General features: G+C 46.9%; 2 protein-coding genes and 1 pseudogene across 3 annotated transcripts; all 3 read left to right on the forward strand.

The window, feature by feature from the left end:
* The first annotated feature begins 167 nt into the window (after positions 1 to 167).
* Positions 168 to 2,144, forward strand: S100a5 (S100 calcium binding protein A5). The gene is made up of 2 exons (XM_028753368.1): positions 168 to 331; positions 1,867 to 2,144. The coding sequence occupies exons 1-2, from the start codon at positions 194 to 196 to the stop codon at positions 2,008 to 2,010; spliced, it is 282 nt and encodes a 93-aa protein (XP_028609201.1). The 5' UTR covers positions 168 to 193; the 3' UTR covers positions 2,011 to 2,144.
* A 1,131-nt stretch (positions 2,145 to 3,275) lies between these two features.
* On the forward strand, positions 3,276 to 4,819 carry S100a6 (S100 calcium binding protein A6). 2 transcript variants are annotated; one of them, XM_028753320.1, is made up of 3 exons: positions 3,276 to 3,607; positions 4,142 to 4,303; positions 4,595 to 4,819. In XM_028753320.1, the coding sequence occupies exons 2-3, from the start codon at positions 4,166 to 4,168 to the stop codon at positions 4,724 to 4,726; spliced, it is 270 nt and encodes an 89-aa protein (XP_028609153.1). In that variant the 5' UTR covers positions 3,276 to 3,607; positions 4,142 to 4,165; the 3' UTR covers positions 4,727 to 4,819. The 2 variants fall into 2 exon arrangements, with proteins under 2 accessions (XP_028609153.1, XP_028609154.1); XM_028753321.1 differs by having other exon boundaries at positions 3,329 to 3,637.
* Positions 4,820 to 9,190: 4,371 nt separating this feature from the next.
* Positions 9,191 to 9,609, forward strand: LOC114609079 (annotated as a pseudogene).
* Positions 9,610 to 23,206: the final 13,597 nt, after the last annotated feature.

Genomic DNA, 23,206 nt, shown 5'->3' on the forward strand with positions numbered 1-23,206 from the left:
ACACACACACACACACACACACACACACACACACACACACACACACACAGAGTATTTCTTGTTGGTCTCACTGTAGACTCCTGTCAATGGTGGTTTGCAGGAGGGTCTTCGGGTATACATGACTGTTGAGGAGCAAGCTTAGCTTCTCCAGCGCTGTGATTGTCCTCTCTCCTACTCCAGAGTACACATCGTCATGGAGACTCCTCTTGAGAAGGCGCTGACCACCATGGTCACCACTTTCCATAAATATTCAGGGAGAGAGGGTAGCAAGTTGACCCTGAGTAGGAAAGAACTGAAGGAGTTGATCAAGACAGAGCTGAGCCTTGCAGAGGTATGTGGACATTCTTCCATATCCCACTCCTTCTGGAAGATACCCATCTACTCTTAGGGTAATAAGTTTAAGGAAGTGTCAGGATTGCTAAAGGGCCAGAGACAGGGGAAGAGTTGGGCATCCCTGGCTACCAAGTCCCTAGACCTCTGTGCTGGAAAAGAGGTGAGTCTGGGGTGGACTACTGCCCATGGGAGGCTAAGGAATTAGATAAAGGATACTTTGATGATAGCCTATGTTAGGGATCTTGAGGGTTTGAGGGATGTAGGATGCCAGGTTTGGCTGTGTATGACCGGAGGGTAGGAATCCTTTTTGGTTCTCCCCCGTGCCTGACAGAGCCAAGGTCCTAAGTGATGCTGACAAATAGACTAATAGGCTGATTTGTGAACATGGGGTGAGAAGGAGAGAGCTTTGATTCTGATCGGATGGCATGACAGGAGTGGTGAGGGGCTGATGTGAGGCTCTAAATGATGGAATAACTGAGCCTTGGAAACATCAGAGACCTTGTCCATTGGGATTGAGCTGGAATTCTAGACCTCTGCACCAACCTCTTAGTTATTTTTATAATGAAGTCCTAAATCCTAGTGTCCCCAGAGAGAAGGTTTTTGGAGTACGTCTATGGTCAGTGGCAAATTCGTTGCCACTCTTCCTAGGCCTCTCTCTCCAAGGCACACGACGTTTACCGTAGCATATACATTTTCTTCTCTTTTCTTTTTGAGGCAGGCTTTCTCTATGTAGACTTAGCTGCCCTGGAACTCACTCTGTAGTTCCTTACCAGGCCAGCCTCCAGCTCACAGAGATCCACTTGCCTTTGCTTCCTGAGTGCCACTACACGTGGCCTGGCACATACATTGTCAACCCCAGAAACTGCTTTTGCTATCCTGGAGCTGATGAAGATAGAGGGGAGGACCTCTGATTCATCTGGTGCTAATTACTGGGGGACAGAGCCCCAGGGGAGGAGCTCAGTGTGGGGACCAGGATCATGTTACAGAGAAGCAGTTTCTACCACCATGAGTATTAACATCCTGAATCCAAGGGAGACCTAGAACTGATTGCAATGGAGGGAAAGTAGGGTGTGCATATTTGCATTTTCTTGTTTTACCCTAAGGCTCTGTCTTTAACTTCCTAGTAGAGCCAGGATGCAGGAACCAAACTGGGAAGACATCTGGTGCCAGGCCGGGTCTTGGGGCAGGGGGTATGCTGGTTTCTCAGCTCTAGTATACTGATTTTACAGAGAGTAGTGATGTCTGGATCCTTTCCCAGCTTGGCCTTACAATGCAGGTAGGCTAAGTCTAGGACTTAACTCAGGACGATGGCCAGGCCTCAAGCTGTTTTCAGTAGGTATTGGTATGAATTATAGATTATTATTTCTTTGGGTAGGAAGATGTCCCAGCAGTGAAGGCTAGACTAGCCTTCCTACTGTAATTCATTTGGAATCAGCACGCAGGTCATTGACCTCATTTGGAGCCGGGTCCTGTGGTAAAGGTGTGGGTTGGGGCTGAGCTGCTGAGCAGTCTTCCCCCCCTGGGCTCTTGCAGAAGATGCAGGAGAGCAGCATTGATAACTTGATGAAGAGCCTGGACAAAAACAGCGACCAGGAGATTGACTTCAAGGAGTACTCTGTGTTCCTGACCACGCTGTGCATGGCCTACAATGACTTCTTCCTAGAGGACAACAAGTGACCAGGATCCTCTCCACCCTCACCAGCAGCTCCTTGTCCTGACCTCTGCGGTCTCTGCGGTCTCCTATGCCCCCTGCCCTTCTCTTTCTCCCAGATGGATTCTTCCAGCAGAGAAATAAAGCCTTATCCATTGCATATGCTGGTTTTAAGGTGGTTTGTCTCGCTTGGCTGAGGCAGGGGAAAACAGACATTTTGTACCACTCAGCCTTAGGCCACTCACGGGTGGTCTGCAGGTACAGGAGCTGGGCTGTCACCCCATGCCACTGGCTGTCCTTTATCCTGGACAGCTGGATGTGTTCTGGATTTGTTCTGAACTCCTATAAAATAACAAAGCCGCCCAGACAGCAAAGATGCAGCAAAAACAACAGAGAAAAGCACTGTGAGAGCCAGGAGGTCAGAGGGATGGGCTGTGCTGCTGCTGCAGTGACGGTCCGGCAGGTCTGACTTGGGATCAGCCGGAGGGAGACCACCCCAGGAGCCCTAGTAAAGAAGGGAGTCCTAGCCCTTCTCCCCTCCACCCTTCCAGGAGCACCCTTCCCATTACTCACTGAAGAGTGACTTCAGGATGCTAATCCCTCCCCACACCCCACCAACTTCCTCTTCTTAAGACTTTTTTTTTTCAGGAGAAAATGTTCAAAACTTTTCACTTGAGATGAGTAACTAAGAATGCTCGCTGGGCTTGGCTCCACTGTGTGCACATCAATGATAAGCTGCTCTAAGGATGAAATTCCAGGCAGTGAGTGGGAGGAGGCGAGTGATGTTAGAAATTTATGGTTGGCCGGGAAGACTGTGTTCCTCTGCCGCCGCCCCCTTTTTGAGGCAAGGGTCTTATATAGGTTAGCTCTAAATTCTACCTCTTGGGATCAACCTATTTAGCTATATCATCAAGATTTAGACCAGTGGTTCTCAACCTGTGGGTTGAGACCCTTTTCACAGGAATTGCCTAAGACCATCTGAAAATACAGATATTTACACTATGATTCATAACAGTAGCAGAATTATAGTTATGAAGTAGCAATGAAAATAATTTTATGGTTGGGGGATCACCACAACATGAAGAACTGTATTAAAGGGTCACAACGTTAGAAAGGTTAAGAACCGTTATCTTAGAGGATCTGGTAGACGAACTGCTTCCCCTCCCTCACTTGGAGTTGACCTTGCCACTAGAGGGCAACAGCATCAGTGTGGTTCCCAGCCCCCTCACACTGACGCTAACTTTAAGGACACCGCTCTCAGGCTGGCAGAAGGTTCAGCACACAAGCCAGAGTTACGAGTCACGTGCCAGGAAGGCAAACTAAACACGGAATTAGAGAAAACTCGATGTCTCCGGCTTGCACTGGTCTCCTCTGGGCCCGTCAGGGTCCACCAGGCTCCCTCATCTCGCTCCAAATCCTGGACAGTCCAGGCAACAGGGGCGTGGAAAGTCGAGGGGACTGGGAGGTGTGTTTGCCTTGCCTCAGGCGCTGGGTGGGGTTGGGGCGTGCCAGCACTCCCTCCCTGGGCGGGCCACACGGATGCTGGCCACTATAAGGCCAGCCAGACTGCGACACAGTCCATCCCCTCGACCACTCGTTTGGTGCTTCGCTGTCGACCGTGCGGTGAGCTCTCGCTGCGGGGATGCTTCTAGGGTCTGTCTGCTCCTGGGCTAGGGGTTAAGCCACTTCCTGCCCCAGTCAGCTCTTCAGGCTCCGTGGGTGGAATGCATTGGGATCCAAGTTTTTGGAGCTCAGGGAGGCAGGGAGAGCCATGATTAGCTGGGCCGTACCAGGCAAATCCCTGAGGCTAAGGCATCCCTATGGGGCGGCAACCTGAGTCTTCTCTTTTGGGGTGCAGGAGGGTTTGCCCTGGGTGTGTCATCGTCGTCCCAGTGTGTGGCCCTGTCAGGAGTTGCCCAGGGGCAGCCTCCATTCTTTTCCTTGCTCGGTCATATTCCCCAGTTCTCTTGGAAGCCCTGGAGGACAGTGTTCACAGACCCCAAAGCCCCTTCTATCCTTATATCCCTCACCTCAGTTGCCTTGGCTGCCACCTGTGTTGGCTTGAGGCTGGCTGCTTCAGGCAGGTAGTTACCCGGCTCAGGGGATGGTGAGAGAACTCTGCTATCAGCACTGCTGAATAGCCCCTCTGTCAAACAGCTTCTTCTAGCCCAGTGATCAGTCATGGCATGCCCTCTGGATCAGGCCATTGGCCTTCTCGTGGCCATCTTCCACAAGTACTCTGGCAAGGAAGGTGACAAGCACACCCTGAGCAAGAAGGAGCTGAAGGAGCTGATCCAGAAGGAGCTCACCATTGGCTCTGTGAGTAGCCCCTGTCCGGGTTCCCCCGCCCACCACTTATCTGAGTGACATTTAATCACAGTTCCTGATCTTACTTCCTGTGGAGGGATGTCTGTATGCTTCCATCCTGTCCTATCCCCTGAGGGAGGAGCAGGGGCTGAGGAGAGTAAATCAAGGTAAACTCAAGCTGAACGCCCATCTTTGGTCACAATGAACAGAGCTAGTTGTATGAGAGAGGGCTTCCAGGGAAGGGGAAAGGAATCTAGGGTGCTGGCCACCATTGAGTGTGGACTTCTCTTTTTAATGTATTAGAAGCTGCAGGATGCTGAAATTGCAAGGCTGATGGATGATCTGGACCGTAACAAGGATCAGGAAGTAAACTTCCAGGAGTATGTCGCCTTCCTGGGGGCCTTGGCTTTGATCTACAATGAAGCTCTGAAATAAAATGGGAAGGTAGAGATGCCTTCTGGGGGCCTATCTCAGTCAAATCCAGTGGTGGGTAATTATACAATAAATCTTCCATTTTTATTACGCCTCCTCTTGTGCCCTGGTGTCCCACTGATTTTCAGTTGCTTCCGGGCTTGCTGCTGAATCTCTGAGCTCACCAGGAAGCTTTCTGGGTATTAGAGGAGGCGCCCCCTCTAGGCAAAGCCACTTTAAACAAAGGCTCAATCAAGTGATCTCCAGGAGAAAGCGGTCCCTGGAAGCAGGGCGGCAGTGGTCCCAGCAGTCTCCTGGAAGACACACTTTGGTCTGGGTGTGGTGTGTCGGGGAGTACTAGATGGGCCCCGACGTTGGGCAATCCAACTTTTCACGGTGTGTTTGTGTGCTATATGAGGGAGGGGTGGGGAGAGGCACATCTGAGCAGGGACACAGGATGATTGAGGTTTCTGTAGCTGCCTGTGTTCCAGTTGGAGGTGGAGGAGACTTTAGGAGACTGTGCCTAGTATCATGTATGGGGTCCTTTTTGTTTGGTGGTAAGCCAAGGAACTGGCAGCTCCATGAGCATGTGACTCACGAGGTGCTCATAAACAGGGCAGGGTTGGGGGGTCCTTAAACATGCCAAATGTGGCTTCAGGCCTTTCTGTCAATATTGACCCAGCCTGTCCCTGCAGAATGACTCATGGGGCTACTCCCTTGGAACCCAGTGGAGCCCTCAATCTCTATCAGAGTAGATGGCCAACTGAGTTACTGCCTACGGTGTACATTAGCAGTCAAGTCATAGGTGTGGGGAGAGCTGTGTGTGATGTGTCTGGGGAGCCTAACTCAAGTTGGGCAGCATCCTTGCCAAGACCCGAGGGGAAAAGATCTGGACTTCATGTGGAGACCATAGCCATTCTATTTTCTTATCACCCACCCCTTCTCCAGTCACCTTTACGACATTAAGTGGTCTTCCCTTGCTCTGGTTGGGGGCTAGTAAACAGCAATAGCTGTACTTCTTAAAAACTTTTCTTCTCCAGCAGTGTTCTAGTCTTACCACGTTGTTTGACAGCCAGAGGGTCCCCGGGCCACCCCCAAACCCTTGCTGTTCAGCATAGGATCTATTCAGTGGCTCTGGAAAAGTACTTCTATGTGCCGCCCACACCCAGTTGTTGATACTTTGGGGTGTGGAATGATCGCCCTCTTGTGGACAGAGAGCAGGTTACCGGTAGGGAAGCTGGGGTGGGGGTGGGGGTGGTGGGCGTGGCGAGAAGGAGCGGGGGTGGGGGTTGGGGGGAAGGATTGTGGCGGGGCATAGGAAGAAAGTCATTTGATTTTCTGAGCCTTGTGGAAGGAGCAACGGCACCAGCACCGGGGTTGGGAGCCAAAGACTAAGAGGTCTAGGCTGTTATAGAATTAGCTATTCAGGGAATGTAATGGTCGAGTCATCGTTCAGTTCTCAGCAGTCAACCCCACTTCATCCGAGGTACATCTATTATACGCAAGTCAAGGAAGGGAAAGTTATTGTAAAGACAAGTGGAATCCAGTCCCACCCCGCCCTCCTCTTTCTGCGGTTAGAAAACCAAGACAATCAACTAGGTTCTTGGAGGGCAAGGGGGAGTTTTTTCCGGGTGCAGGGCCTGGTGGTGGAAGGAGATGCTCTGTCCCTCAGGAGGCCAGTCAGGGCTGCATACTAAGACACAGTCTTAATGAAAAAGTAAAGTGTGTGTGTGTGTGTGGGTAGGGGTGTGTGTAGTAGTGGTGGGGGGAAGCTTTAAAAAAAAAGAACAAAACAAAGTGAAATAAAAATGAGTAGCAAAACTTTTGGCTGCGTTGGGGATATAGTTTAAAATTGAGAAGCGAAAGGGCCATTTACACTGGAAATTTTGTGAGGGCATAAGGCAAAGGGTGGAATTGGGTGTGGTCAGGTGTACACTGACTTCTTTCATTAGTCCAAAAGATTTCAAGTTGGCTTTTGAGCATCGTCTAGGTTCCCAGGAGAGGGCTGGAGCTGGGGACTTGCAGCAGATTCCTTCCCTGCAGATGGCCCAGGACTACACCCAAAGGTTGGGCAGAGGGAGTGGCCCTACTCCCTGACTTACTGTTGTCAGGCTCTATTCTTTCCTTGCCCTGCCTAAGTTACCCTTACTTGTGAGAGGCTGGAACAGTGGCAACTGTTTCTATAAACTGGGTGGTCTCCCAGCTTGGGGGTTGGAGCGGGACTGATTTGGGATGTATTATCTGTCCTCTGCCATGGAAACTGTCATCTGAAACTGTCAAGAATGCCAGCACCACTTCCCACAGCGTCTGTGTCCTACAGCACTTGAATTTGTACAAGGTGCTACTACACCTACTGTGACCTCATCTCCAGAAGAATTCTGTGTAGTGTGGGTTACTAAAGGCTAGAGTTGCAGGATGTCCACCAAGGTGGGACAGTAGACATTCTTGGAGGAAATGAACTCTTCTGACCCCAGGCCAGCTCATCAATGCTTTCCTCTGCTGCTTCAGGATTTAATGTCACTATTTCTTCTTTATCCCTTTTTCTTAAATGTTTTAATTAAATTTCAAGAATATCCAAACAGATTATAGACTATACCTAAAATTTAAAAATTGCAACACAAAACAACCAGTCTAAAAAACAAATATGGAGGTACATGTCTTTAATCCTAGTACTTGGGAGGCAGAGGCAGGTGGATCCCTGATTCTGAGGCCAGCCTGGTTTATAGAGTGAGTTCCAGGACAGCCAGGGCTACACAGAGAAACCTTGTTGCAAAAAAACAAAAACAAAATACAAACAAACAAAACCAAAAATAACAAAACAAAACAAAACAAAAACCCCAAAAGACCAACTAACCAAATAAACAAAAAACAAGCCCTAACATTTTTCTGAGATGAGATGAGTCAGTAAAAACATTTGGTGTTAAGCCTGCTGACCTGAAATAATCCCTAGGACCCACATGGTGGCAGGGGAGAATTGATTCCTGTAAGTTGTCTCTGACTTCCATATACATGCTGTGGCATGTGTGCCCATATATGTGTGCACACATGCATGTGCACACAGAAATGAATAAATGTAATATAATTAAAAAAGAGAAACGAGGTTGGAGAGTTAGCTCAGCAGAGGACTGAAACTGGGTCCCCAGTACCCACATGGGGCAGCTCAGAATGGCCTGAACTCCAGATCCGAGGGATCTAACTGGTGCCCTCTTCTGGACACTGCAGCCACGTGCACGCAATTGCACATTTTATATTCTCCAGTACACATATATACATCTAATTTAAAAATAATCTTAAATCTTTAAAAGAGAGAAACACTGTAACAGGTATAGAGTTTGATTAATTCTTCCAGAGTGGCTCAAAGAACCAGCCAGACAACCTTTGTGTGCTGGTTCATTAGGGAGCTAATGAAGGAAGCAGATCAACAGCCAGATGAACAAGATGCCCAAGACCAGGCATGTGAGGAGTAAAGGACTCTCCTGCCTTCTCTGGGCACTTTACACTCAAGGAAACTTTATATATTCTAAAGGCTAGCTGAGCCCTCATATTCATTTTATTTGTACAGTCTGTCATGTAGTCACAGAAGGCCTTGACCTTGCTTTGTGGCTGAAGCATGTTATGAATTCCTGATCCTCTTCTTTCTCACTTCTGAGTGTTGGATCACAGTGCCTGATCCTTTTAGGTTATCTGTGGAAGCTTCATTAGGAAATGTGATTGATTACATCCCTAGCCACTGATCAAGTTTGCCTTCAGCTCTGGAGGTTGCCATGTGAGGATGAAAGTGTTAATCATGAACATCCAAGGCTTTCTGATGACCAATTCCACCTTATTTTGGGCCACTGGACATCTCATTAGTTTACAGTCCTAGTTAGGGTTACTGTTTCTATGATGAAACACCGTGACAAAATTGTGGAGGAAAAGGTTCATTTGGCTTATACTTCCACATCATAGTCCATCATTGAAGAGAGTCAGGGCAGGATGAGTTTGAGTAACAGGGCAGGAAGTTGGAGGGAGGAGCTGATGCAGAGGCCATGGAGGAGTGGTGTTTGCTGGCTTGCTTCCCATGGCTTAATCAGCCTGTTTCCTTATGGAACCCAGACCACCAGCCCAGGGATGGCAGCATCCAACCCTGTGGGCTGGGCCCTTCCACATCAATTATCGATTAAGAAAATGCCTCCTCCATGGGCATGACATGCACGTGGAACACTTACATACATGCAAAGCAAACCACCAATATACATAATATAAAAACGAATAAATCAGGCATGGTGCCACAGACCTTTAATCCTAGCACTCTGGAGCTAAAGGTGGGCAGATCTCTATGAGTTCCTGGTTAGCCAAGGTTACTTAAGAAGATCCTGTCTCAAAACAAAATAAAATAAAACCTGAACAAATACTCTCTCTCAAGTAAATAAATATTAAAAAAAAAATATACTTGAGAGTTGTAAGGCTACTTTCCATCCCACAATTCCTTGCGCCCTTCCTTTCCAACTTGGGTCCGGCAGAATGGCTCCCGCAAAGATGGGTGGCGAGAAGAAGAAGGGCCGTTCTGCCATCAACGAGGTGGTGACCCGAGAATACACCATCAACATTCACAAGCGCATCCATGGAGTGGGCTTCAAGAAGCGTGCTCCTCGGGCACTCAAAGAAATTCGAAAGTTTGCCATGAAGGAAATGGGGACTCCAGATGTGCGCATTGACACCAGGCTCAATAAAGCCGTCTGGGCCAAGGGAATAAGGAATGTTCCGTATCGCATCCGAGTACATTTGTTCAGAAAACGTAATGAAGATGAGGATTCACCAAACAAGCTCTACACGTTGGTAACTTACGTGCCTGTTACCACATTCAAAAATCTACAGACGGTCAATGTGGATGAGAACTAACCTGCTGAATGTCAAATAAAGTTGCAGTACTGCCTAAAAAAAAAAAATACTTGAGTGTGAGATGTTCCACAATAAATTTCACAATAAAACTTTTTGGAATTTGATTGGCATTGCTTTGGTTTTGTAGAGCAGCTTGTAGAGAATGTTGATCCTTGAAACCCATGAACACGATTTATCTTTCGTTTGTTTGAGACAGGGTTTTTTTTATGTAGACCTGGATCTCCTGGAACTAGTTCTGTAGACCAGGCTAGCCCCTGGTCAAATTCAGAGTTCTGTCTGTCTCTGACTCTCGAATTCTGGAATTAAAGTTATGTACCATTATGACCATCTTATCTCTTCATTTTAAAGAGTATTTTCAATATTTTTGAATGACATGGGATCATATCTAACCTGTAAGTATGTACTTGTATTAGTTTTCTGTTACTGTAACAAAAAGTTTATCTTGGTTCACAGTGTTGAAGACTTGAGTCCATGGTAGGTTGACCCTGTAGGCAGTGCACTGTAATGGGAACATGTGTGAAACAATTTACCTCATGGCCTAGTTGTAGGAGAGAAGAGAAAGGGGTTGTGCTCTCAATATCCCCTAAAGGGATATATCTTCACTGACTAGAAGACATCTCACTAGGTTCTACATTTTCCCTCTGTGTGTTGGTTGATAGGCAATTCTTCTACCACTGAGCTATAGCTCCCTGACCTCTAAACTACAAATTCTGTGGTTTAAAATATTTATTTATTTGGTCCCATTAAGACTGTCCCTGTGCACAACCTGTACTAGGTCCATAGAAAAAGCCCAAGGTCAGAGGATACTGGAGTACTCATCAGGAATGCCACCATCACTGCTAGTCTTCTGTCCTCCCAGGAGTCAAGCCCCATCATCCTAGTCTCCAGCCAAGACCCCACCCTTTTGGCCTATGCCCAGCAAAGCTTCTCTTTACCTTTGAGTGTGTGTCTGCCTTCTTCCCTGCCTGACCCCCACCTTCCCAGTCCACCCAGGTTGAGTAGTATCTCACCAGCAGCTGTCAGACTTGCCTCAGTTTGCCTTTCTCAGGATTCAGATATCTTTACCTATCCAGGCCTTCCTGATCTTTCAAAAGTCCTCCCTAGCTATTCCTCACCCTCAGCCTGGAAATGGGACTTTCAAATTCCATTAGCCCCTTTGAGTCGCTCAAGCTTTTTATAAGATGTCAGAGATGCCAGGAAAGGCTGTCCTCATTGACTGCTAATGGAAGTGTGAACTGTTATTACTGTTTTGGAAAGTAATATAAATTAAATATACATGTGCCTGGCATCCAGTATCTTCACTCCTGGGATCCACATCATTGAAATAAAAGCATTATTTTTTAAAGATGTAAATATATAAGTACTTCAGTGGAAATATTAATTACTTTTGGTGAAAAAAATGAAGCAGGAAAAAGAATTAGCAGATGGTAGATGAATTGTGGCATTTCTCAAAATAATGTAGACTTACCTTAAAAAAGTATCTTGAGTCTAGTGTGATAGAACATTCCTGTAGCCCTAGCACTCAAAAGGTGGAGGCAGCAGGACTCCTACAAGTGTGAGGCCATTGTAGATTATATAGTGAGCTCAAGGCCGGTCTGATATATATCTAAAATCTCTGTTTCAAAGCCAGGCAGTTTCATCCATCATAGGCAGAGATGGGGGAGGGGACAAAACTTGAGGAGGTGAGTTGGGAGAGGGCGTGGGGAAGAAGCTTGCTGTGGAGCTCTTCTTGAAGGTGTGGTAGACGAACTGGGAGCAAGGAGGAACCTGGGAGCCACTGGGCATGGCAGAGATATGCCAAGGAGTTTCCCTAGTGCCCACACCATGGCAGTGCCTTTTCAGACTTCCAGGAGCTCAACTCATTTCTGTGTCCAGAAGGTGGAGCGGTGGGGAGACTGTGGGCTCCTGCTTCCATCTTGTTTTCCAGAGGAAAACAAGTACCATCCATCAGTAGGAGCTTCTCCTGCCTTCAGGCTCATTTAGGACTTTCAGGTGGGGAGGGTCTTACATGATGCTTCCTCTTAGTTGCACCTCTCCTCCCTCTTCAAACCTACAGCTCCAAATGCTCACATTCTCCCTTGGGTCACTCTGCCTCACTCCTTACAAAAGATATCCCAGCAGTAGCCTCTTGGTATGCTAGAATGAAGCTCAAGGAATTTCCCCATGATGCATTGTCTAGACCCAACGTGGAGGAAGATCAGCATACTGATTCCCATTCTTCTTTCTTGCATAAAGGCTATTACTGATTTCCTCATGAATTATCTACAGCCGAGGCTCTTGACCTTTGTAAAGAAACTTTTGACTCCTTTGGGGTTGCATATCAGATATCCTGAACATCAAATATTTACACTGTGATTCACAACAGTACAAAATTACAGTTATGAAGTAGTGATGAAATAACTCTATGGTTGGGGGTCAGCACAGCATGAGGAATTGTGTTGAATGAATGAGGGGTTGCAGCGTTAGGAAAGCTGAGAACCACTGCTCTAGAGGAAGGTTCATTATGACTCTCGCCTGCTCCATGCACTTTCTCCTCTAGGAAAAGAATTAACAAGCTAAGATAGACTCATTGTCACCTATCCGTCATTATAATTTCTTTCTCTCATATATTTATTTTGTGTGTGTGTGTGTGCATGGTGTGTGTGTGTGTCTGTGTGTATGTGCTCCCCATGGCTTGCTTATAGAACCAAGGACCACAGCCCAGGCATGGCACCACCTGCAATGGACTGCTCCCCCCCCCCCCGCCCATTGATTACCAATTGAGAAAATGCCTTACAGCTGGATCTCATGGAAGCATGTCCTCAACTGAGGCGCCTTCCTCTGATGACTCTAGCTTGTGTCAAGTTGACACAAAGCCAGTCAGCACACTACTGCACAAAGAAGGTGAATGGTGTGGAAAGCCACGTAATTTGCTTTCTGTGTACAAGAAGACTATCCATGTCTTCCATGGTATATCCATGAATGAATGAATTAAAAGGTGTTTCATTACAAAATCTGTGTGAACACTCATGTTGAGAACAGCATGAGTTGTAATTTTTTAAATGTAGCATCATCAGCTGCTGTACATATCGACATAGTGTGGTACACACCTGATGGAGTGCTAGTCCTAAAAAGAACTGAGTACTGATGTGTGCTGCAGACAGGAACTGAAAGCAAGCAAAGCAGCCAGTCATTAAAGGTGACTGAGTGGTTTTCCTGGATCTGCAGTTCCAGAGTGGACAAATGCAGAGACAAAAAGTGTGTTGGTGGTTGTCAGAGGTCAGAGGAAGGACTGTCAATGGGCATCAGGTTCCTAAAGGGATTAAACTGAGCTGATTTCAAATCATGGAAATGGTTATAAAATGCCAAGTTTATTAAATGCCTCTAAATTGAACCTGAAGAGGTGGCTTGTCAGTTAAGAGCACTGGCTGCTCTTGCAGAGGACCCAGGTTTGGTTCTCAGAACCTGCAATAGTAGCTCATGAATATATGTATAGGCAAAACACATTTTTAAAGATTTAAAAATTTAGACCCCTGAATTGACATTTTGGGGGTTTGTGGATTTGGTGGTGCTTTTTGAGGCAGGGTGTCATTATATATCCCTGGCTAGCCTGAAATTCACCATGTAGCCTAGGTTGACCTCTAATCTTGTCATCCTGATCATTGATTCAGGTACTTGTGTTAGACTCCCCTAGCACAGTGGGAGCTTAGCAGAAGTGTTATGTAGGTTCCCCTGACCCCACACTCAGAACTTTCTGAAGCTGGGAGGGCCAAGGGCCCTGTGTTAGTACAGTCATGGTAGCTGCAAAATGAAACAAAAAGCCTCAAGAAACAAAAAGCACCTGCTGAGTGAAATCCCCTAGTGAACCCAGCAGCTGGGAAGCAGTAGGCTAGCTGCCAAGATCACCATAGCAACCAGAAACAGAACCTTCATACAGTTTCCCTGCCCCTGCAGAGACAAAAGACCTGTGGACCTCATTGTGAACTTTTGGCAGCTCTTGGCTGCTCATGTTGAGTGCCCACTCTTCCCAGGTTTGACAAATTTTCCCTGACTGGTGCTACCTTTTTCACACCCACAGTCAGCAAGTCAGGTCCAGCTGGCCTGGCACCTCTATGAATCCTCACTTCCAGAGCTGCAGAGCCAGGGCTGCTGTAGGAGCCCACCAGGGAAGAACAGAAGGAAGACTTCAAAGCCTGATCCCTGGCTCTGGCCTGCAGCTGGGCTCCAGATGTTCCTGCTTTTGGCTGGCTTGCTCAGTGGAGAAGGAAGAATGCCTTCCAGAATCACCAGGGGCACAGAGAAAAAGGTCCATGGGTCTAAGGTTTCTGCCTTAGGCAGGAAGCTTGCTGGATTCTGGGACCTGAGCAGCTGCAGGTGGTGCAACTTTGCTTGTCTCACCCTTCAAGGCTCCCCTCACCTGGTGGGCTCCTGAAGTGGGTTTTCTTCTGCAGCTGTTTGTACTTCCTGAGACTTGGCTTCTGAGCCTGGCAGCTCCAAACTTTGAGATCTGCCACTTGAGAGACCCGTGACGCCAGCTTTGGAGACCGATTGTTTCAGAGACCTTCTGCTCCAGCCTTCTTTTGACCAGCTGGAGACAGAAGATTTGCTGCTTCTGTCATTCCCACTGCTGATCTGCAGGCTTGCTCTGCAAGGCTCTGCTCTTTATTGACACCCGAAGGCCTCCAGCCTTTGAGGTGTACCAGTTCCCAGAGTTCTAATACTTCTCAGACCTAGCATGGACACCTGTTTCAACTTTTAAACCATTACAATAAAGTACCCCCAGTTTGTGTTCTTCCCTATCTGCCTATTTCATTCTTGGAGGAAGGTGGGACAAGACCTGGTTGGAGACAGACGGTAGACTCCACGAACTGCTTCAGAAGGGCTGTTGTAAAGGGGGAGCCTAGGTTTTGGAATAGGCAGAATCCAGTGCAAACCTCATTGTGAGTCTGGTGTAGTGCCCATGCCTGAAATCCAGCACTCAAGGGGCAAGGTAGGAGAGCCAGGAGTTCTAGTCCAGGATGGTCTACATCATGAGTTCCAGGCAAGACAGGGCTACTGTGAGACCCTGAATCAACCAAACTAAAGCAAATCTACCACACCACATGAAAACAAAAGAAAGCTCTCCCAAACTAAGCCCACAAAGTAAAACAACCCCAGATTTAACCAAGCCATTATCAAGCCCTCACTTTGCCTTAGGTGGAAAAAAATCCTGAAGCCTCAGTTTGGTCCTCTTTACATTGAGATACACGCAGCTTCCTGTTAGAGACGTTTTGAGAATGAAAGGAAATAATGCATTTACAATCCTTAGCATTACGACATAGTAAATGATAACTATTGTTAGCACATTAAAAATGTTGTTAATTAGTATATAAATACTTATTAGGTAGTAGTCAGAGTAGATTGAATGATAATAGTGATATCATTCCACAGTTAGATCCATCACAGCTCGGGGGCACGGGCAGTTGGGAGCCAAGCAGCCATCACCCGTATGGAGGAGAAAGCCGCATGCTGCTGTTGCCACAGTAGTTGTTAGAGGAACCACTATGGGTCTGGTGAGCGAGCATCAGGAGGAAGTGACTGAGACTGGGCCTGACACCAGGGGTAGTGAGTAAAAGTGTGAAGAGTGACTGAAGTGAACGAGGGCCAGGGTGAGGAAAGTCACTTCCTCATAAGGGACGCTGGTATTGAAACCGTGTTAACACAACACCAACACCAGAAAGCTGACGGATGGAGTAGCAGGGGAGCAAACACAAATAGAAGTTGTCCCCAGAAGAATGCCATTCAGAAACAATTCAAAGAAGTCTGTCACAGGGCCCACGGGGAGGGAGCTGACCACTCAGTCTGTCACTAGCTGTTGTTTTTGCTGCAAACAATAAGAACAATAATCATCAAGAGAGTGAAGCCAGCTGGGGTGGAGCAAGGTGGATGGGTGGGTGTGTGTGTGGGGTGAGCACATTATAGGGAGGTCCTGCTTCTGAGGAGCGTGTAGAGAGAGCAGGCTGTGGGAGGCTGTTGAGAAGCTTCCAGGAGGGTTTGCGTGTGCATGTGGGCATCCAGGAAGAAGCCGCGTGGCCTGTCTGAGGAGGAGGCCGTCATGGATGGATGACGTGTGATGCAGGCAGGTCATCTGTAGGGATGAGGGACTGGTGGCTAAGGTGGGAACAATCATGGACAGTGGACATGGACTGTGGCGGACAATCAGGTCTGCTCTTCCTGAGAAAGGAGGGCAGAGGCAGTAAACTTCATAGGAAATTGGAAAAGACAATATTACAGATGAAAAAAAATAAAACCCCAAAAGTTCCAGGTTCTACCACCTAACCATGATAGGTTTTCATATTGTGTTCTGAGGCACTTACGTCACCATCACGTGGTGATGTCACCATTGGGCATTTCACATTTTTGCCTTGACCTGTGGCATAAACTGCCCCACCACATCCTTAACTTATATTCTACATACAGCAGTAGGGAGTCCTCTCCACTACCCCACCTGGAGTCTGAGTGTGCCCTTTTCTGTACAGTTGTCTTGAGGGGTCTCAGGAAAGCTGTCCTGCTGGTATATGCGTCTGGCTGTGTGGGCCGGGCTCTCACTGGCCAGAACAGAGACCAAAGAGTTGAAGACTGAAGGGTCAGCAGGAAGAGGCAAGTTGTACCCTTCCTCCGGGGGCTGGGGCATGGCTTCTCTTGCCCTGTATCCCAACCCTCTCAGAGGTGGCTGGTGTCTCTTTAACAATTCCTTCAGCTCTGCAAGTTCCAAGTCTCCCCACCCCTACCCTCATGTTGATGTCCTTTTATCCTTTTTTCCTGACAACCCCTAGTTCCCCTTATCCTCCACTACAGAACCCTAGTGTCAACTGAAGTTTAAATATAAAACAATGGAAAAACTGGTTGAGCCTGGGAGGCCTCATTCTTAGCGATTGTTTCATGGGGCAAAAGGTCAATATTTGTACTTTTATATTTCACACAGTAGCAAAAATATGGATGGATACTCATATTTTATGTAGAAGTTTTCAGAACCTATTAAATGAATGGAACAACCTACTTAGTATGTTTTGGGAAAAATTATAAACATACTATAAAATATCACATAAAAGGCAAAAAATAATCCATGATCTCCCAAATCCGCAACCACACAAGAAGTCCTTTGTACTTTCTCTTGGTCTCTGGAGAGAGATGCTCAGAGTTTACCCTAGGAACCTGTCCCTCTCACTGCATACCTCCCTCCCCACCCTGAAGACAGCAGTGTTTCCTCATCAATTCTTCCTAGAAAGCATAGTTAGCATTAACTTACTGTCAGAAACAGAAACTGTGGTGTGCAGTGTTTGCTAATGCCCCTTCCCTCTGGACCTTGGAGACTGTTTCTCGTTCCACTTCCCCGAATCACGGATTGCTTATGAAAAATGTGTCAGCAAAGGCAGCTTCACTGTGGCAGTGATTTTCCAGAGCAGGAGGCAGTCTTCAGATCTCGCTTATGCTGAGCCCTGGTATGTCATTTCGTTTTGACAAGCCTTTCAGCAGTGCAGAGCCACAGTGTTAGTTCAGGAACACTGACATCTAACTGAAACGTGACCATTTGTTGGTTTACCAATTTGGTAAGTAAAATCTACCCCAAGATGGAGCTGAGGAGATAGCTCCTGTGAGGTCCCTAAAACTCACTTAAAAAAAGCTGAGTGTAGTGGGGAGTGCTTATGACCCCAGAACTGGGGAGGTGGTAAGTCCCAGGGGTCCCTGGGATGCCCTGACCAGTCATCTTAGCCTATTTACCAAGCTCCAGGCCAGTGAGAAACCCTACTAAGAAAAAAAAAATCCCAGTCTTAACAGACACACACACAACACAACTCTTACACCTAAAGCTTATAGATCATTTTAGGGGAGAGGGTGGACTTAGGGATCATTGTGGGGGAGAGGGTGGGACTTAGGGGTCATTGTGGAAGATGGGGTGGAAAGTTTGTAAAATCAGAGGGACAGAAAATTTGCTATGAGGTCAGTGGGGACATCAGGTGAGTTGCAGCAAATCTCTTGTGGCTTCCAGATTCCAGTTGATAGTGTGCTTAATTTTTGTTTGGTAGGAACTGTTGGTTTGTCACTGTACTTCAGAAGGGCTTATGTGGCAGTCATAAGGAAATTAAGTCAGAGACAGACGAACAAATGAGTGATTATTAAGGGATCTAAAGATAGCCCAAGATAGTTTGGCTCTGAATCTGCCATGCTCCAGTGCTTTAACCACGAAGGTCTAAACGGTCAGTCTGTTTTGTGGATCTGTAACAAGGGTGTAGCTTCTTTTCTGGGGACTCCAGTTCATACTCTATTCCAAATGTTGGAATAAAAAAAATGCCCCCTTTCTATTGTGCTTCCGTCTGAGCTCAGAGCCTGAGGGCAGGGATGATGGAGCCCATCTGCACAAGGCGAGGAGACTGGGTGTCTTCCTCTTCTAGCCTGAGCTGTCTCATAACCCATCCTTTATCACCGCCTTCTGGTCATTTCATCTCCACTCACTATGGTCCTGCAGGGAAATCGGTTTGAGGTGGTTAGGTTGCTATTGCTGGGAGAGCACATTGGCCAGATGTTTGGACGACAGCTGGTTTGAGCAGAAGCTAGACCCATTTGTTCCTCTTCAGGGCTAAGTCAATGGGCCACACCAGAGCATCGGCCACCAGAGGGAGGAGCCTAGCTAAGATTTCATATGCCCATGTATCTTTTATGTTGCTGTTGACAGTGCTTTTGTTTTTTTCAAACCAAGCTGATCCTTCACTTCAAACTCTCCATGGGCTTCAGCCACGGGCCAGGTCCTTGAGTTTGCACATCAAACCTTCTACAGTTATGTCTCTGCCTCTTCTGTTTCATTTTCTGCAACTTGTTTTTTTCTCTAGGCCAAAGTTTACAGCTGGACAGAAAAATTCCTGGACATACACACAAACCAAACCAAACCAAACACCCCCAAACAACCCTCTAATCCCAAACAAATACCCCTCAATAAAAAACCAAAAGCATTCCTTTTAGTTATCTTGGAGAAATGTGGGTCACAACAGCATGCATGGACAAGGTGACATTTACCTGATGATTCAGGTCGAGACATCACAGTCCTCTGAGAGATTCACTGTTCAAAACAAGCAAAATACATTGGGACCTACTAAAGCTTGTGATAATATTTTACAAAGTGGATGTTGGTAGCTTATTAATGGAAGAACATGTATCTTGCAGGTAGAAAATGGCACATTACAAATTTTGTTTGCTAACGAGTATTTTAGGAGAAAGTGACCACAGCACTAACTTGGAGCCAACGTATCTACTAGCTTCAGACTGTAGAACCCATCTCAGACCATGCTGCTGCTGGCAAAAGAGCCTGGCTCACTCAACAGTAGGGACTGCCCTCTTCTGATCCTACATCCTTCCAACCTCCATGATTCAGGCCTGCAACTTTCCTGTCACGCTTCAGCCTTCCCAGCCTTCCATACCCAGCTGTGTATTGCCTACTCAGTGACCTCTTAGGTCCTGGGCTTTCCACTGTCTCCCCCACTATCCTGATACATTCCTCTGCAACAGTCCTTGTTTCAAGAGGATGATACTGGTTTGCATGCCTGTCCCTCCTCCACTTCCCCCTTCCTCCATATCCCTCACTTGAATCTGAACTCAGACACTTCTCATAGGGAGGAGTTACCCTCCTCTTCATTCAGCCAAAGGCCTGAATGCTCAGTAAATCTTTATTCACACTGAGGAGGGATGTAGGGTAAAGGGCGCAGGGAGGAGCCTGTGAAAGGTGCTTTAAAGTCTTTTAAGTTATGAACATCTTGGAGTACGAACCAGAAAGCTGAAGTATGTGAGACTAGGTCATGTAGGTGTGTGTCTCTGAGACTTCAGGCACTGGCGGGGGTGCCTTTAAGTCCTCATCTCAGGGATACCTGGAGGGCTCAGTCCTGAAGGCTGCATTCATTGCTGTGTTCCACAAGCCCAACATTGAGTCAGGCACAGCAGGTGCCTATGAGTCATAACCACTGACTTTCTGAAGTGCAAATGCAGACAAAACCAGTTCTCTTCAAACAACACATTCTCAGCACCATTCCTTACCCTGGATGAAATCATGTCAGGCCCATAGCCTTTTTAGTGTCTCTGAGGTCATGACCTACAGGTAGTGGAAAACACCTGAAGGTCTCCATTCAGGTTCCACTCAAAGGCTTCTGCTGCTCCAGCCAGGCCTACCCTGCAATGGGCAAGGGGCACACGGGGAGCCTTTTTACTCTTTTAGTCATCTGTCATCATCACTGTGTGTCTGCCTAGTCTTCTGATTAGGGGGGATAGAGACACAGGAGTCGCAGGCTTTCTGACCATCCCTCTCAAGGCATGTTGACTCCTGTGGGTCGTCTCTTTCACCTGATCACTTATGACAGTCTCTACCAGGAGCCAGTCAACATCTGCACTCGGACTCTGTTGGGGTTAAGTTGTTCCAGAGGCAGACCCTATATTTTAGGGACCCTTATCTGATCATGAGACCTCAGTAATTGCCTGGACATCAGGTGGCAGCACAGTTGACTTCCCTGCAGCCATCTTTCCTCATTGACTTTGGGACAGGCAGCCTCTCACCTTCAGAATGTTTTACTCTGGGTCAGGAGCCATTTCCTATATTTTCCATTACTCGAACCAGCTTCAGTCAATTGAGAGGTTCTCTTAGTGAGCTTCCCAGTTGGTCTAGGGGGATAGTATCTGCTTTCCTCTTCTATGGGGGTGAGGTGGGAACAAATGGCACCCCAAAACATCCCAGCTCTCTCTCTCTCTGAGTAATCCTAGGGTGTCTTTTCTTGAGGTGAGGATAGGGTTATTGTTAGAGTTAGCCTCTGACCTAGAAAATTCCCCATAGAGGACCAGGAGCCTCTCCAGAATGCTTAGAAATGCACCCCTTTACCTTCTACTTTGGGGCCACTGTCATTGAAGCAGTGAAAACATTTAACTTCTTGTGGCTTTGGGGTCTGAAGAATGAGTGAATGGATGGGATTGCCTTTGGGAGGTCTTGGTGTTGTTTCCTCCAGGAACCTTCCTGGGTGAGAAATGAGGCTCGTAGGAGGAAGGGAGGCTAGCAAGGGAGTGGCGAAGGGACTCATCTCTGAGTCCCCTGGATAGAGTGTGTGGTAATTGCAGAACGACCCAGTAAGTTCCCAGTGCCCAGAGGCCAGCTGTGAGGCCAGTTGGTTCTTGCTATTATCCTTGTGTTCACTTTCGTCTGTCCAGCCACTACCCTTTCCGAGGCTTTGCCCCTTGTTTCTCGAGCAGCTGTCTTTCTCGTTTCCATAGCCTTCTGGTGATACTTTAAATTTAATACCTATTTCTCACAGTGTGGATATGTGTAACTACAGACATGGATGATCCAAGAACCTTGTCCCTTCGTGCCATGAGCCCTGGACAAGCCTCTTATGTGCAGTCTCTCGAAGCTCTGAAATGCAGGAGGCAGCCTACGGTGGCTCATGACTGCAACGTGGTTTCACACACTTGGGTGACAGACAAGTCAGTACTTGTAGCTGACCTCTGGTTAGAGTGAGGTGACCTGACTAATTTGGGACAGGTTTGGAACCCTGTTGGAGTTTCAGGAAGCAAGTTTGAGGACGTGGAAAAGGGAATCGGTCAGTGAACATCTCCTAGCTGAAATGTTCTGAGGACATGGAGTCCTCTGGCTATTTTACAAACAGCAACTTTTCACAAACAAAGCATCAGAGGGTGACCTTTTCTCCAAGCCTTTAATTTAGCTCTTGTGGATGAAGTCACCCTGGCCACAGTGACTATTGAAAGAGGTGGATATGTGACCTGAGTCAGGCAATCAGAGCTGTAAATTAACCTGGTCTTTTGTTCCTAAGGGTACAAAATCATCACAATGTGAAGAATATTCCTAATGTGACAGAGAAAGAAGAGATTAACATGCAGAATAAACACTGATCATAGAAAAGGAAGGGAATGTTCAGGAGCCAGAACATTGCATCCTTAGAGAAGTAGGAGCAGCTGGGATGGGGATACGTGTTCACAAAATTATTTTGGGGGACATGACTGCACAGGATATGAAGTTGGGTTATATAGTGACATGTACACTTTTGCATTGAAAATTAATATTTGTACCTTTTTGTCATGTAGTAATATAGACTCCATAGGCTTCTTTGCTTAGCAAGAGAAACTCCACAAAACAATTGAAAACCAGATAAAACAGAAACTTTGAAAGTCATGATCCAGGAAGAAAGCACAGTGAAAATATGTTTTTAGACAAACGACATTTAGTGTCTTAATGGTTTTCGTTTGTTGAGACAACAAAATGCCTTAGACTTGGTGTCCTCCTCAGCCAAAAGCTGAGAGGGACAAGTTCAAAGGGCCAGCAGCTTCAGTGTTGGAGAGGACCTGCTTCTTGGTTCACAGATGATTTCCTTATTTTTTTGACAGTTCGATACATTTATGTAATGGGTTTTGGTGGTGTTTCCCCAGTCCCCTCTCTCGCCCTTCCATCTCCCACTGGACCCTTTATTCACAGTAAGTCCACCTCCCACTTTCACCTGTTCTTCTTTGTGTGACCCATTGAGTTTAACTAGAGTTTCTTTCCAGAGAGCGAGTGGGACCTTATTTGGTGGAGCACAGAGAACTTGTCAGTGGCTACACCACTAAAGAAAATGAAACCTAAGGTTATAAAAATCACAATATGAAGACTATTCTTAGTGTGAAAGAGGAAGAAGAAGTTAACACACTACCTCTACCCTAACAGCTGTTGACCAACAGTAGACCCTCAGGGAGGGACTGGGTGTCATTGGGTCCCTCCTCCATCTATAATGAAATGTTGATGAGTCCAGTCATATGCAGGTGTTGTTCAGGTAAACACAGCTGCCGTGCTCTCTTGTCTGGAAGAGGTCTTTTTAGATGTGTTCTTCCATGTCTGAAGATAGATGGATAAAAGATAAAAGAACTCTGAGGTTTCTTCACTAATCCAGTCATAGTGTCTGTACCTGAACAGCTTAATATTCTGGACTGAGCTTTGACATATGGAATTTGGGGTAGAGGTGGTATAGACATTCAGTTTATAGCAAAATGAAAAAAAAAAGTGTTTACTTTGCTTAAACCAAGGAAGGTCCAAGGTTGAGATCCTAGGTCACTAGACAAAGAATGAAGAGCCATCTGTGCAGTTTCTGGCTATATAGCAAGAGTGATGACTCGGGCTGCCACGTGTAGTTCTACAATCACAGAAACGTGGTGTTTGGTTTTCAGTTGTATATGATAAACCTAAAACAAAGCCTGGAGCTGTAGCCACGGGTCCAGAAGAGTGTGCATCGATTGCCTGAAGATGTAAAAGCCAAGGTCTGACAGAGCAGGTGGGCAGCAGATAAAGGTGTGTGGGATGCCAGGGAGGATGGGGATGCACTTCATCTTAGAGTCAGGAGTGCAGAGGACAGTCTGGAACACACAAGAGGCTTGGGGTTATGATTGAGAGCCACAAAGGTGGGCCTGGAGAGATGGCTCGGCTGTTAAGAGCACTGTCTCCTCTTACAGAGGACCTGAGTTTGGTTCCCAGCATCTATAGGATGCTTCACAACTATCTGTAACTCTGGTCCCAAGTGAGTCTATGCCCTCTTCTGGCCTTCAGAGGCACCACATGCACACGGTGTACAGATATACATACATATAGGCAAA

Source organism: Grammomys surdaster, unplaced genomic scaffold (assembly GCF_004785775.1).
Source record: "Grammomys surdaster isolate TR1022 unplaced genomic scaffold, NIH_TR_1.0 125946, whole genome shotgun sequence".
Taxonomy (NCBI): Eukaryota; Metazoa; Chordata; class Mammalia; order Rodentia; family Muridae; genus Grammomys; species Grammomys surdaster.